Raw genomic sequence first — 16,333 nt, 5'->3', positions numbered from 1 at the left:
TAGAGATTTGCACGCAATACGCATGTTTCCAACAGGCAGCCAGGCTGACGGGGCTCCGTGGGGACCGTCCCTGCGCATGGCTGGAAGCGCCCGTGTGCACGTGCTCTGGGGAGAGCGAGCGCCGTGCTGGCAGGGAGAAGCCTGGGGGCTGATGGGAATATAAAATGGTTTATGTTGGAAGGGACCTTAAAGCTATTTTCAACCCTTGCCGTGGGTAAGGACACACTTCTCACTGGATCAGGCTGCTCCAAGCCTCATCCCACCTGTCCTCCAGCACCTCCAGGGATGGGGCATCTTTGGCTTCTCGGGGCAACCTGTGCCAGTGCCTCACCACCTTCACAGGGAAAGAACTCTCCTTAATATTTCGCCTAAATCTGCCCTCTTTCAGCTTAAAACCATTCCCTCTCGCCCCGTCCCTGCACTCTCTGATAAAGAGCCCCTCCCCAAGTTCCCGGGAGTCCCTTTCAGGAACTGGAAGGCCGCGATAAGGTGCCGTGGAGCCTCCTCCAGGCCGGACAGCCCCAACTCTCTCAGCCTGCCCTCGTGTGGGAGATACTCCAGCCCTCGGATCACCTTCACGGCCCTCCTTTGGATTCGCTTTAACAGATCCGTGTCCTTTCTGTGCTGAGCACGCCAGAACTGAACACAGGACTCCACACGGGGGTCTCGAGGGAGGAGGGTAGAGGGGCAGAGTCACCTTGCTCGAGCTGCTGCTCGCATTCTTTAGATGAAGCCGAGGATACGGCTGGCTTTCTGGGCCGCAGGTGCACACTGCCACCTCATGTTTAGCTTCCTATCCACCAGCACCCTCAAGTCCTTTCTTCAGGGCTACTTTCGATCCGTTCCCCACCCAACCTGTATTTCTGCCTGGGACTGCCCTGAGCCAAGTGCAGGACCTTGCCCTTGTTGAACTTCATGAGGCTCGCAAGGCCTCACCTCTCAAGTTTGTCAGTGTCAGCATAGCATCTCTTCCCTCTGAGGCTCTGAATGCTGCCAGGTCTGGAAGCACTGCCAGATCCCTGTCTTCAGCAGGATGGAGCCTGGGCATGGCTACTCAAGAGTGAGGTTGACACATCACTCTGGAGCTGGTGTTTCTCAACTCATATTTGAGCACACAGGGTGGGTGTAAAGTACTCTACAGTAGCACTACTAAAAGTGCCAAATCGTAAACTTTGACTTTCCTGAACTACGTGGGAAACTTTGCAACATTAACTGCATCACAGCTAATGTATTAGTCTAGCTTAACATCCTGGAAATAAACCATGCTATTTTTAGCCACCGTGGTTGGGAAGAAGCTGTTGGTTTTCTCTAGGGACCATCTTTGAATATAAGAATGCAAAGCAACTTGCTTCATATATCCCCACCAGATGATGGGGAATATACAACCACCAGTGGTGGCAAGTGTAGAAAAGGTGGGAGAATTCTCACAGGCTGATCATAAATCCCATTTCCTCTGGGTAAGCATTACAGAAATTGGCTCATTGCCCAGTGATTTTCCCTGCAACCAAACACAAAAATTCTTATTGTTCAGCCAAACTACGTCTGATTGCACTGAGCTCTCCACGACCTGTACCTCCTCTCCCCCCAGCACTGCCACAACTCCCAGGTTAGAAAATCACTTCCAAGGTGGGGAAATACTTCAGCATTTCAGTCTGGCAATGAGCACTGGTTGGATCAGCTTTGTGTTCTTCCTCTTGGAAATTATAGGCAGTTGCAAAGGAAACAATTTGTGCCACCAAACACAAGCTCCACTTCTGAATTTGTAAATGCTTGCTATGACAAGCAGGAGAGTGGCTGTACTGCTCCCAATGCTGTTGTCTTAGCAGGCAATACATTGACTCATACAGGAGTGGAAGGGTCAGCACTGTTGGAACAGGAGGGAGGTTTACATTGGATATAAGAAAAAATTTCTCCACTGACAGAGTGCTGAGGCATTGGAGCAGGCTGCCCAGGGCAGTGCTGGGGTCACCATCCCTGGAGGCGTTCAAAAAACCACATAGATGTGTCTCTTTGGAACATGGTTTAGTAGGCACGTTGGTATTGGGCCGACGGTTGGACTGGATCATCTTGGAGGTCTTTTCAACCTTAATGATTCCATGATTCTCTGATTCTATATGGTTGGTTGCCCTCCCCCCACTCCCAACACCCCGACAGTCCTTGCAGACATTGGCAAAATTTTAGTGACAGTCGAGAAGCAATGGTGATGCTGACTGTACACACTGTCAGTTTCATTCTAAAGACAAAGCTTATATTATTTTATATATATAAAAGTATAAAATATATATAAAATATATATTTAAAAAAAGTATATTATAAAAATGCACAGTTTTCTCCCAAGATACTGTACATTGTTCAGCAGGTTAAAAACTGAAAAAATCTTCCATTAAAAAAGTCCTTACATTATCTGTATACACCAGGGACAGTCTACGTAACCATGTTCATCTAGAAAATATGTGCATTATATACCATTTCCATACAATGGAGCAATTTCTTATCTCAAAAGTAGTATAAAAAGACAACACAGCAGTCCTAACCGCTGGAACACCTCATGGAAAACAAAACAAATGTGCACCCTATTACTGAATGTGTTGGATGAATAACATACAATGACGATGATTCAAAAATACATAGGTTTATTTTTCCACCACGTGACTACAGACCCAAAAGCTATAGGTAACATGAAGGGTATGCAGTGATTTCAGGCAAAGTGCCTCTTCAACTGCTTGTTTGTCATGCCAACCTGAGACAGACTGCTGTGTTTAAGATGACTGCGATGTAGTTTCTGCATCTAATAACTCAGTATTCAATCTCTTTGCAAGCTTAAGAGCACTGTCCCTATAAAATAGTACATCTATTGCATCAGAGTATAAAGCATGCTGCTGCTTACAGTTTAAAAATCTATAGAAAAAGTTTTCTGTACAAAAATGTTCAATTATGTCAAGATATATACTTTGAGACATGAAATCTAACACATTCCCTGCCACAGGGAAAGGAAGCTATTAAAAAGCATGAAAAAGCATCACAGAGAGTGTGTTTTGGTATATTTGAAGATTCCTGGGCTGCTTTCTAAAGTGGTGGAGGCCCGTTGGAGTATTGCAGCGGGAGATGGAAAGAATGCTTGATGTTGTTTTGCTCGGCGCAGCTGTAGTCTTCCTCACAATATGGAAACATGAAAGCCAGAAGTAAAAGCAGCAGAAGGAAGTACTAAAACGGTAAAGCTGTTCATAATACACGGTGGAAGAAGGAGGGAGACTGAGGTGTTTCACCATTAGGTTGTGGACAGCTTTCACCTCTAAAATAGAGAAAACAAAATTGAGAAAAAGGCATTTTAGAGTTTGAATTAAACAAGTTGTCTTAACTCCCTATCTAGGGTTCTCTATAACACTGAAGTGCTGGAGCATGACCAGAGAAGAGCAACAGAGCTGAGGAAAGATCTGGCGCACGAGTCTTACGAAGAGCAGCTGAGGGAACTGGGGCTATTCAGCCTGGAGACAAGAAGGCTGAGGGGAGACCTTATTGCTCCCTACGACTACCTGAAAGGAGATTGTAGCAAGGAGGGTGTTGGTCTCTTCTCCCAAGTTGTGCAAGACTGCACAATCTCTCTGGGCCATCTCTTTCAATACTGTACTAGCTTCAGGGTGTGGAAGTTTTTTCCTACAGGCAAACTTAATTGTTCTTTTTTCAGCTCATGAAGTACTTAAGTTTTAAGTCAGTCTTATAAATACCTTTACTCTTAATAAATTATTACTTTTGAGTAAGAAAGACCCATGAACAAGTATTTAAGCTCTGAGTCACCAGATTTCCTTGCATTGTTTTTAAGTCACGTGAAACTTGTTCAATAAGCTGTTTCAGTTTCCTCCCAGTTACATGGACCTTCTCATCAACTTCACTGAAATCACCAGGTGATTTAAGAAGCAAGTGAGCAGTGAGTTCTTCAAGTGAGTTCACTTTAAGCTGTTGTTCCAGCAGCTCTTTCTCCAGTTGCTTAGAACACACAAACAAAAAACAGTGCAACAGACTGTTACTCTCAACTTGAAGAATGTTCTCATAAAAGGAGGAACTCTGGAAGGCTTTAAAGAACAACTCAACCTGCCTGAGAATCTGCAGTACATAAGAATGGCTACTACAGCCACATACCAAATGAAGTTCTCTTGAAGAGAGTGGTTGTACCTCCTTGAGCTAACATTTAGAAATAGTTCTAGCAGTAATTAATCCACATGGAAGAGACATTAAATCTTGGAAACGGGAAGTCCTACTCCAGCACAAAGACTGCTCATGAGGAACTTAATTATGATGCATAATTATGGAAAAAATGCCTCATATAGGCAATCTCTTAGTCTATTTCAGAAAGCAGACACGTGCCCGAATACAGCAGGTTTGAGGATAGGCTGCAAATAAAAAATAAAATATAAAGTATATATAAAATAAATATAAAATATAAAAATATAAAGTACATATAAAATAAATATAAAATATAAAATAAAATGTAAATAATAAAGATACTGCTCTTCATTTTGTGGTGAGAGCTACTGACTACTGGAACTGCTGAGGTGCTGTTTAAGACTACACTTACCATTAGCTCCTTTTGGCATTCCTGTATTGTATTGAGGTCAGCATTTGGATCTGTAATTTGCACTGCTTTCTTTTGGCTATCAGCAGTTGCTACCCACAGGATTAGGTTTTGGCTCTGATCATGGAAGTCCTAGAGAAACAGAAGAGTCACATTTAAGAGAAAAAAACCCCACTTTTGCAGTGTTTTCATCTGGCTTTGCCTACAGACAAAATGACCAGCCCACATTACACAGAGCCAACAATAAATTAATGATTAGTGAAGGTACAGCAACCTAGTTAAACTACGCCATGATGTAATAAGAGGGTATTATCCATTTCACAGATACTTTTACCAAGAGTCAAATTCAAGAGAAAATTGAGTGTCTTGGATTCTGAGCAACCATTCCACTAACGTGCAGGAACTACTCCTTTGCCCTCTCCCATTATCCACCCCTGAGCAGTGCCCTAAAGAGGAGGTTTTTTTCGTATAAGCTGGCACACGGTATGCACCTGGCAATGCAGTAGGGCTTATTGCAACTTTTTCCTCCAGTTGCTCAGTGTGTAAGTTGCTTTCTCCCAGTGCAAGTCCACCTTCCAAACCCTGTTCTGAAGCTCTTTGAACTCTGTGCTGTCTGCTTTCTGGAACTCTTTGCTGTTCAGGTTAATGGAAAGCACCACTGTCTTGTAGTTCTCAAATGCTTTAAGCGTGTCCTAGGAGGAAAAAAGGATTAGGAGCTTCTAGGAATGATGAAAAACATGTTATTTACAATAAAACTATGCCCTCCAAAGAATAACAGGTACTGGGGAAAGCTGTTTGAATCTGGTGGCTGTTCAGATACTGCTAAGGAATGTAATGAGATAGGTCAGTTTGAAGAACCTTCTCCACCTTGAAGAAAACAAATCTGCTTGGGCCTGTGCTTCTCCCTGAGTCAGAAGCATTACAGCTTAATCCACATCTGCCCCTCATTCCTCTGAGCTGTCTCTTTCCCTGATATTTGGACAAACATTCCCATAGGTCATCACATGGTATTTCCTCTTCATTTATAAGGGCTTTGCAGGCTCAGAATCCTAAAATAATGCTGAAAGGGACATCTGGACATCTCTACTCTATCCTCCTGCTCCAAGGAGGGCCAACTTTACATGCAGAGCTGGCAGCTCAGGGCCTCACCCAGGCAAACCTCGAGTACCTTCTGGGATGGGGATTCCCCATCCCCTCTGAGCCACTGGTCCTGCACCAGGCTACCCTGTTATTATAAATTCTTTTCCTTCTCTCTACTCAGAGTTTCTGTCAGCCTATTTCTCTGACTTCTCAAGGCCCTTCCGGAATGGCATTCCTGCCGCTTTCCTCCTCTCCCTTAAAACTGCAGGGGGAAATAGTATGGAATTTGCAAAGTCATGGCTGTGTCATTTAACCACCTTTACGTGAAGGCAGAGCCTGTATTTTGAAGGCTTTTTGAAAAAATGCATGCCAAACAGTATCTTGCATGCTCAAGAACTTTCTAGATTGGATCAAGGGTACTCAGTCTTTTTCAAGCTGTGGACTCTTGCGACAGAAAAGTAAGAGCTGCAGGATGAGTCCTGCAATCAACAAGAGCTCAGAATGCTTTTCTTTGCAACCTGTGTAACTACGAGTGTCAGTCTATATATTCTCAAGATCTGTGTTCCACTCATTGAAAACCGGTGGTCTAAATTATATTTTGCCCAAAGAAACCTGTTTCCGTCTTTCAAGCAACAAAGTTTCTTTCAATATCAGACAATACAAACTGTTTAGAACAGATTTCTAAACACCAGTAAGCCAGACTGCAGCCAGACTGGCTTCACCCTTATGTAAGGCGACTGGGATGTCCTTGCATGTCATGAAATTCACATCTTAAAGCATGCTGGCTCTTTTAGACACCCATAGAAAGCCACACTGTCTGAAAAGGGGATTTTCAGCCAGCTGGACCCTACTTGAGAAAATGCAGAAGAGAGAAATAGTTAAGCTCTGCTCCTTCAAGAAGTCAAACACTCCAGCCCATACAGGAGTGTGTCCCTCCACTTGCAAGGCATCATCGAACCCTACCAAGGCTTGGTCCCCAAGCCAGGATGGCTGATGGAATCAGATTCATTCTTACTGGAGTCACACCCTGGAGTGCAGTCATTCTCCCTGTCGTAGCGACTACTCAAGGACACTTAGGCTTAAGTATACTCTCAGCATCCCTAAGAAATCCCTCTTCTGTCCTGCTGAATGTCTTGTTTATGAGAATCATCCTGAGTGTGACACCAAACTGGCCAGTAACCTTGAGATCTGGGAGACTTCATGCGAGGCTGCTGGCAGAACGGTGAGCACACAGGGATTCTGCACTCTCCCAAGTGTTAGGAACACTTGCTCTCTCAGAGTTCAACCTGAGGCATTTTGTTACCTAGGTCCTAGGGCCCTAGCACTTATCTGTAACCCTGGTAACCTTCTGGTTCAATTGCAGGCCTGCCTTAGCCCTAATTTAGGGAAGCTAAGAGTCATAGCAGGCAACATAACACGATCTCACGTGCTAACAGATGTTCACGTTACTGTCACTCTAACTGGTCTATTATTTGACTGCAGATTAGCAGAGACAATTTATTTTGTTTCTCATCTTTAACTAACACATTCTATTTGATGAGAAGTCTGTGTTTGCTAAGTGAAAAAATACAACTGCATGTTTTGAAATAATATGTCCCTCCCTATAGGACATAGCTGCTATTTAGAACACAGATTTTTTGGAAAACACCATACTGCTAAAACCCACAGCTTTAGAGCAGACCTTTCTCTGTCTCTGTTGGAGCTACAAATGTCCCTCCCTTCTGCCCCTTGCCATTAACGCAATTAAAAAACAGCCTAGATTTTGCAGCCCACAAAGCCCGATAATTTTCAATCTGGTTCTGGTTTGCATAGGAGGGAATGGCAGAGAACAAGGCAAAAATGCTGGTATCACTGCTCAGGAGACCCAGCGCCCACAACAGTGCCTGACCCTACATATCTGGGAAGTCTAATACTTCAGTATTTAGCTTTGTTCTGTGTTTGTTTTCTAAATCAAATGGCCTAAAAAGAGAAGTTTAGGGCTGAATGTTTTATATGAGAGAATGAAATGCCTCTGAAAGAAAACAGAAAGGGAGAGGTTTTTATTTCAGCCTGTCTGCCTGTTGGAAACATGCGTGTTGCCTGCAAATCTCTACATGTGAAGAGAGAAGCACCTTGCTTAACTACCCCCTCTTTAGTCCTCTTAACTGAACAGCTTAGCTCCTCTGCAGCATACGCACATGGTTATTAGCATTCGTGGTGCCAGCAGATCCTGGGAGCACAGACGCAACAATAAAGAACAGCAGCATCTTGAAAACCCACTTTTCAATATACCATAACTTACTTTAAACCTCTTGTTGCTTTGTTCCAATGCCTACACGCTGGTTGGTGGTTTCACTTTTTGCAGTCCTTCCAGCTCCTTCTTAGTTTTATCAAGCCAAGCAGAGATGTCACTGAGATCTGCGTTCAGCTGCTGCCAGTGCTTCAACTTCTGTTTCATTCTGAGTTTATTTCTGAGGTGTTGAGCTTAAATGAGCTCCCACCTTTCCATCATTCCCATGAATAGCAGAACAACAGACACTTATATCTTCTGTAAGGTGAAGAGTATGTAAAACAGATGCAGGGAGTTTTACAAGTAAATTATTCCCCAATCTGCTCAAGGCCAAATAATTGCTACCATGTAGTGCTGTTACCCAAATACATTTTTATCTGAGATTCTGCAGTCTTTAACTGGCCACACTATCCACATAGTAATGCTGCACGCGATTTTAATTACGTTAATTGAAGATGTTTTAATTCACCTGGGAGAACGGAGCAAATCTAAGGAGATGGCATGCAATGAATCCACTTGTGATTTGGTCAACATGAAAATTCATTGTGGGATAAAGTATGATCCAGGAGTTATGACCTGGGTTTATATTTCATCAGTTCACTTCTAAAGGAGACAGAGATGCCATCAGTATGATCACGAACAGTATTTTTGAAAGCACACCAAAGCCCTTCTCAGCAGCTTTCCCATTCGTCCCATGTGATGCTAATTATTACAAGAGTGGCCATGGCAATTTAACTTACATTCTAGAAAAGGACCCTTCAAATCTTAGGAGAGGGAGATATGTCAGTAAGTACCAAGGGAGGGTATTCACACCCTCTCCCTTGGGGGGTCTGTGTGGAGTTAAATTCTCCAAGACTTCTCTTATGACAGTAGAGGAAGTACGGTCCTCTGTACACTGATGTTGATCAGGAGCCTAACAAGATTGTTGCCAATTGGTTTAAAGAAGCTTTCCAAGTGAGTGGATGGAGATTCTCGGTGGCTACCTGAGCCACGAGAAATAATGTCTAAGTTTGCATAAAGTCAACATTCTCCCCACAACTAATCTTTTTCTTGTTCTGAGAGTAGGAAATTACAGAGGAACAGCAGACTGTGTAGTACAGGTTCAGTGCAATCAGAGTCTCCAACTCATATAGTCTGGCTTATAAGGAGTACTTGTCTCTGGACCAAACAACACATTTCCATCCATCTCTGCCTGTTAAGTTTGGGTGTTTCATGCGGACTGGGCTACCTGGAGAATGCCAGGGATGAGCTTCTGAAGCAGACTTTCCTGAAACAAATAAAACCCATACATCATGAGTGCAAAATCCCACAAGGAAGCTGCTGCTTTGTATTCGGTTAGAAAGCACTCTGAATAAAATAGCATCAAGTTATGGCATAAAAATGACAGTTTTGCAGCTTTCCTTGCAAAGCATACATATTTGCAAACCATCAACAGTGTTTCAAAGGTAATGAAATGACGTTTTCTTCTGGAATATGCTTGAATACAGGAATGAGTATTCAATAGAATAAAACTGTTGAAAAAAAAAAAAACATTACTGTGGAAAGTTTGCATCCCAATACCGATATCACACATCCGCAGTGCATTTCAGTAAGGACAAGTGAAGACATGTCCTGATTTGGAGAGTGTCTGTTCTGGATTTAACAGACGGGACTCACACACTTCCGTGATGCACAAATAAATACGGAGTTGGAACTGCTGCCTTCGGTAATTGTGCAATTGAAATTAGAAAAGACCGAAAAATGGATACTACCCAGAGCAAACCACCAAGCAAGTACCAAAAGACTTTGGGTCAATGCAAAGAAATGCACATTAACCACCTTGGCATTTACCAGGCAAAATTTAGATGGTATGTCCTTGACTGTTTTGTAATGTACATGTGAATACTGCGCTGTAAGAACACCATGACAGGATGAGACATGGTGCGCACACAGGGCAGCCAGTCAGACAGTACTTATGAGAGAGGCTGAAGAATATAGGGTGCAGCACAGGGAGATTGTCATGTTCAGACACATGCATTAGCAGGTGCCTACCAGAAGATGCTTTCAAAGTTTTTGTGGTCATTTTAAGATATGCCTCAGGATTTCCAGTGATTTCTACACCTGGAAAAAAAATAATGTCCTTTTCCCTGCTCTTCAATATTTTCCAACTATTAAAAACAACTGAAACAATGAGGGACAGCGAAAGCAAAAAAGAAGCTGCTGGCACCATTTTCACCAGACATTCTTAAAGAGTAAGGTTTCTAAAAACCTTGTGTTTGTGAAAATATAAGCTTGGTTTAGACAATACCATTCCCTTCCTCAAGGCATCTAAGAGATGAAACTGCTCACATCTCTTAATAGCACTTCAAAACCAACCAGCAACATGGGAGCAAGACCTTAAGCCCCTCCCTTCCCACACAGGGACATCCTGCAGTTGTCCATGTCTGAACAATCAGCTGGCAATAAGTCCTCACCTGAAAATGCACTGTAGTAAGTTAGTTCGTCTTCGTGAAAGGAAGAACCTCCCACATCACCTGTGTGATCCCACTGAATTGGGATGGAGTCAACACTGACGAGGATTTCACAGCCTGATCTTTCATGTTGTAGAGTAGGGGCCATAAGGTGGCAAAGGGACTGGGTTGAAGAGGACTCCTCATTGATGGCCATCTTATGCCAAGGATCATTCTGGATTTCTCTGGAGTCTTCTGGAACTGTTTCACTTTCAGAGGTCTCTTTTTCATCGTCCAGTCCCTAAAAATAAATAACAATTTTTGTATATTAATAAGATTTAGGATAGACCTACGCTGCTTAACGAGCTAATCATTAAGCCAGAGAGTACTGTTGGGGACTGTTTTGTGATCAGCTTCAGTAATCAAAGACTATGTGCCTCAAATTAAAGGGAAGCATCAAACTGAGAATCATCTCACTGTTTGCAGTGAAAAGTAAAGAGTTTGCTGTTCCCCATTCAGGCTTCTCACAAGAAGGTGGAGAGATGGAGTGTCACAAACAAATCCATAAAGAAATATTATAACTATATTATTGTAATTTAAAGAAAACAAAGTGATATGAAAAATGCCAGAAAAGCTTTTGAATCTCTCAAACTGCTGCTATCTAAATATTAACCCTGTAAAATAATTCCATGCTATTATCCTGATTCCACAGATGGAATCCCAATGAAAGAGGCATGGGATGACTGGCCACAAAGGTTTAGCAAAGCTGGCAAAAGTACTGAGGACCTCCTGACCTCTCTGAGCTCAAACTACTCAGTCAGGCTACTACTAGGGATACACGATGAGCACTGCAGTTCCAACAGCAAAATGCTGCCAAAGCATCAAAACAATTGTTGCTTCTTACAGGATGTCTCAAAGTCTGTCGTTGATGGAACTGGGCGACTTGTCCAAACACTTCCTGACAGTATCGATGAAGTTCTTCCAATTTGTCTTCAATTGGGATAGCATCTAAAGGCTCGCTCTTCTGAAACAAATGCTCCCCAAAAACAATTAACTGATTAATCTTATTGGTGCTTAGTGTTATTTCCTGCTGGAAACCCTATTTGGAACATACAAAAAAAATAACTAGTTCTGCAACACAAGGTAGCAGGTAGCAAAGTACTACTGTGGTTTTAGAATCATTGCACACACCTGTACACCTGCTGTCTTATTTCTGTTTCAAAGTCCCAGCTACAAACAATGCACTCAGAGGAGAGATGTCACCCATTTTTTTTCAGAAAAATTCTCAGCAGACAAAAAAAGCTTGAATTTAGGAATGTAGCTTTACATTGTTAACCAGCACGTGCTCCTTTACAGCCCAGATATCACTGTCACTCAGACTCAGTGTTAGGAAAAAAACAGGCAGGGTAGAACTGAGCTGGAATGATGAATCTGAATTTAAATACTCTACAATTTAATCTTCATTCAGAGGATAAGTCTGGACAATTTACTGGTGCCTTAAAACAAATATAGCCCTAGAGACATCTGTTGGCTCTTGTGAAATTCCACAAAACCTGGTGATTCTGTCAAGAGAGGGCAGCCTAATATGATCAGCCAGTCTATAATAATTAACTGCTTTACAAGGATGCATACATTTAACTGGCACATTTTGTCAAAGTTACTTTTTGAGAAGTGCTCCACATTGGTCAGCTGGAGGTCCATTTCTGTGAGCCAAACAACAATGCTTTCCCTTGTCCCCTCAAACCCATCTCTCCTGTTGGTGAAGTGCTGCATAGGAAGAAGGAAACCAGTGTTACAAGACTTCAGCTACTAAAAAAGATGGTCACGGGAGCCCTCTGAAAACAGTGTTTTCTTTCAGAACTGCTGTTCACCTTAAAGGCCTTCAGGGCACAAATGGCAGCATGCCATGTATAAAAAATGTCTCTTTCCTGTAGTGATGCTGGAACAAAGTGTTATATGTTAGTACCCTATTTGTATGGGAGAGGGAATAAAACTTCAGTACTGCCAGATGCTTCAATAAAATTCTATTCTTGCTTCCACACTGTATGCCTTCTCCCACATCACACCAGTGTTAACAGTTACTCAGGTTTAACATCTAACTTGTTCTAAATTTAGGAGACAGACAGACAAAGGAAGCAAGCACCGTCTCTAATCAAAGTAATTAAAACTACAACATTACCACAACAGTGTAATTAGTGCATCATTTTGGATGAAGCCTGGTGGAGCTCTGTCTGCTGTCATTTCCAGTGGGTGCTGCTAACAGACATGCATCTTGCTGTGCCCCTCTTCTCCTACACAGATTTAGTGTTCAGAAAGGGGATCACATAACAACGCAAACACAACACCTCCTGACTTTTGGGATCTAATAATTTTCCTTGTCAACTGCTTGCAGCACTGCTGTATTAGAAATTGGGCAGTGACAAGTTACGTCCAGGGCGCAGCACAGAATTTCTGCCCAGAGATCAGTTTAATTTTATAAGCAGGACACTTTTTTGAGAGTCACAAATACACTCTTTGACAATATTCCTTTATCAGGCAGAGAGCACTGCAGGAGCTGGTGACAGCAGCCTGTCTCTCCATCATGTCTCCACATTTTAAGCCTTATAAGATGAACCCTAATTTGGCATAAAGTAGGGCTTTGTTCTGAACTCCAAACCACATCTGCCCTGGCGTCCTTTTGTGTCTCTACCTCTTACTTATGGAAAGAATCAAGTACACATCTACCCATGGCGAGACTGGGTAAGAGAGTGGGACAGGTGCAATAAGGCCTACAACACACCTTCCAGAATTTGCACCTATTCTTCTCTTATGCTTCTTCAGCTACCAAGAACTCATCTACCAAGGATGTGTTTATACCATGCACATCATGTCCTTTCCAGCGCTGTTCCCCTACACTGCTAAGTCAAGACACAAAACAACACAAGATAGTTGTACCAGTATGTTTTGCTCTTGGGTAATTCTCACAGAAACTTGCAAGTGCTTCTCACTCTCTTGCCCCACCATGCAATTACCTTGAGTCTCCTCAAAATGGCAGCAACCCATTTTTGGAGATTATCCCAGCGCTGGTTGCCTTCATGTACCATCCGTGTCAATGCTCTGGCTGAGTCAGTGCGGTTCTCACTGGCGAGCCGCCTGTACCGCTTATTGATCAGCTCCAACTGAGTGAGTCGTTCACGAATGTGCTGTTGGAATGCCTGCAAGGCAGATCAAGGAAGTCAGTTCCTTTGCCAGTAAGAGGGAAGATCTGGATTACACAGTCCATCAAGAGAGATGATGTTGCCCCCCTTAAAATTAGACCTCCCAGCTGCAAAATTAAATTCAGAGAAGGATCAATATTTAAACTCTCTCCTGAAACTTAGATCATTAGGAAAAGAAAGGACAAAAAAAAAAAAAATCAACCCACAAAGATCTGCTGCCTACAAAAAGCAAAGTATTGGTTTATAAGCAGGATCTTGTCCGTTCAGACCATTGGATTCTCCACATTAAAAAATCCAGAGTCAAAAAATCAGCCAGATACCTAGCAGCCACCTACTGGCCGAATTATTTATGTTCTCTATACCACGACTGCCAACCTGGTGTTTTGCAGTGATTCAGGCATTTCACACAGACATGAAGTATTTAGCAGTCTGACCATCCAGCCAACCGCTGAGCATAAAAAAATGAATTTAAAAAATTCACCTTAAATTTCTTCAACTCCTCCTTTGCGTCTGTGTACAAAACCTCTGAAGAATTAGGCCTAGCTGCAACGATTTCAGATGATATTAGCCAATCTTCAAAGCGAGAATAGTTGTCCAAAAACCTCTGCCACAAGCGCCAGGCTTCCTTGATTCTGAAAAGGAGGTGCAAAAATGGAAAGGTTTTATCACAAACTAACTATTCATTTTGGATTTTTTTTTTTTGTTTTTCAAAGTTCAGTTGGTGGCAAAAGCTACAGCATTTCTTAAAAATGCTGCCACAGGCTTCCTTAGGAGGAGTAAGAAAGAGAGACTTAATTCATTCACCCTTCCATAGACATGGCAAAAATGTTTCTCCACCATCTATTCAAACTCCTTCTAGTCTGCTGGATGGAGTCACACTCTGTCTCATTAGCATACGCATCCGAGTCATGGAGCAGGACTTCAGAAATATTAAACATCAATTCCACCCGTTCCGTCTGCTGCTTTATGTCTTGTTGTAGATCCTGCCATTGGCAAAAGAATAGCTTGAGTAGAAGGAAACATGTGGCTGGACTTCAGACATACCCTTTCAAAATGCTGCAGAGGATGAGGAAAAAACAATACATGTGTCAGGAAAAGGTTATTTAGCTTTAGAAAACAGACTGGCAAGATGAGCTGTGCAGATGACAGGCTGACAGGTCAGGACAGAACTGTCAACACAACAAGGGACTGTCCAGCTTTAGTTTTCAGTGAAAGCTCAAACTTCTCATTAACAGCCTGGACAATTTTAATGTGCACTCAAAATCCAAGCCTTACACATACCGTAAACGCATACTTACTAATTCTGACAGTAGAAGATGATGGTGTCACTCCTACTGCACTGTAACACTTAACACAGAACTCGTAGTGCAGTTTGTGTACTTTAGTGATTGTGTGATTACAGGCTGATCTCACCAAGCACAGAAACACAGCACACAAGTAGCTGGTGTTACACTACATGTCTTATTCCTTCCTGCAGAGCTCCTGTTTTGGCACATTATTATAATGGGTCTGGCAAAGTCTCTTTGTCTAATCTACACTTAATGTTTCTCCTCCAGAGCCTGCATCCCCATCATAGTCTGGCCTCTCATTCAGTACCTATAACTACTCCTAAAGTCAACATAACTGAATAACAAGAAAAAGAAAGCCTCATCTAAATGTTTCTCATTGAAAAAGCAGCTCTGTACAATGCTACCAACAGTAAATGTTAATGAAATTACAATGTCCACTACACACGCATTTTTTCATCCCATTTCTGGCTTTCCTAATAAAGGATACAGAGACTTTCACTTGAATAACACTACAACAACAACAAACACAAATATTTTACTGACAATAGAAAGGGGAACTCCCATTAAATGGTATTACTGATTTTATTGAACAAATCAAGCAGAATTGGGTTTTGCTGCAGACTTACAGAACCAAAACCAAATAAAACAAACAAAAAAAGCCCCCAAACAGAAAGCTTGTAGCAAATGCAAAGGGAGGTGAAGACAGATCTTCCCAGATGTCAACAAGGAGCCAAGTTGAGTGTCGCCCAGTGACAGTATTCAGTGGTGCCATATGCATATCTGAAAGGGCTGAGCCATAAATGGTCAACATTTGGCTTGTGGGATTCGTGGTAATGTACAACATTAAGGAATGCAAGAAGCCAAACCTTTACATAGCAGACAGACTGCCAGAAGCAGACCCAACATAATTTCTGTCAGCTTGTTAATGATCCAAAGCTGTTTTCTGAGCAAGAGGCAGCAATGTCTCTTTAACACAGGCTCTACACCTGAGAGCAGGCTCTGCCCCATTACTGGTACCTGGAGAGACTCTTCTGCATTCCTTACATTACACTGGATCTACTGCTGCACTAGTGAGAATGAGAACTACAGATTACAAATCCATTCTACTTGCACTATGGAAATGTTGCTGATGCGATCTCATTACTTTGGGTCATGCCATGCAATAAACCTAGACAGAATCCTTGCTGTTTTCCAAGCTGTTATTCAAAATGACCTGCCTGCATTATGGCGAGGCAAACATAATAGTATAAGTAATGGGGCCAAGAACATACACTGAGCCCCAAAAGTACTTTTCCTCCAACTCTGCACAGCATTGCCCAGAGAGCTTAAACAGACTACATGCTGTTAGACTTCTGCATTAGTGCAACAGTTTGTTCTCGATTTTCTTTTACTGTGGCCTTTTTTTGTCAGCATGGTCTTCTCACACTAAATTTACAGTAGAAACAGTCTAGAGGTGCCCAAAGGTCTGTGTTTGAAACAGAATCCAAACAACAAAGCGA

General features: G+C 42.4%; 1 protein-coding gene across 1 annotated transcript in view; it reads right to left on the bottom strand.

The window, feature by feature from the left end:
* Positions 1-2,383: 2,383 nt before the first annotated feature.
* The window catches only part of LOC104057773 (nesprin-2-like), a 56,645-nt gene continuing 42,695 nt past the window's right edge, over positions 2,384-16,333 (bottom strand). The window contains 11 exon segments of the mRNA XM_054067167.1: positions 2,384-3,292; positions 4,574-4,702; positions 5,062-5,262; positions 7,932-8,130; positions 9,072-9,186; positions 10,373-10,649; positions 11,253-11,447; positions 11,981-12,115; positions 13,360-13,542; positions 14,027-14,177; positions 14,341-14,532. Coding sequence (XP_053923142.1) covers positions 3,287-3,292; positions 4,574-4,702; positions 5,062-5,262; positions 7,932-8,130; positions 9,072-9,186; positions 10,373-10,649; positions 11,253-11,447; positions 11,981-12,115; positions 13,360-13,542; positions 14,027-14,177; positions 14,341-14,532 — 1,783 coding nt within the window. The 3' untranslated portion in view covers positions 2,384-3,286.

Source organism: Cuculus canorus, chromosome 5 (assembly GCF_017976375.1).
Source record: "Cuculus canorus isolate bCucCan1 chromosome 5, bCucCan1.pri, whole genome shotgun sequence".
Classification (NCBI taxonomy): domain Eukaryota; kingdom Metazoa; phylum Chordata; class Aves; order Cuculiformes; family Cuculidae; genus Cuculus; species Cuculus canorus.
The sequence above is the reverse complement of the archived record's forward strand: the minus strand, read 5'-3'. Positions and strand labels throughout refer to the sequence as shown.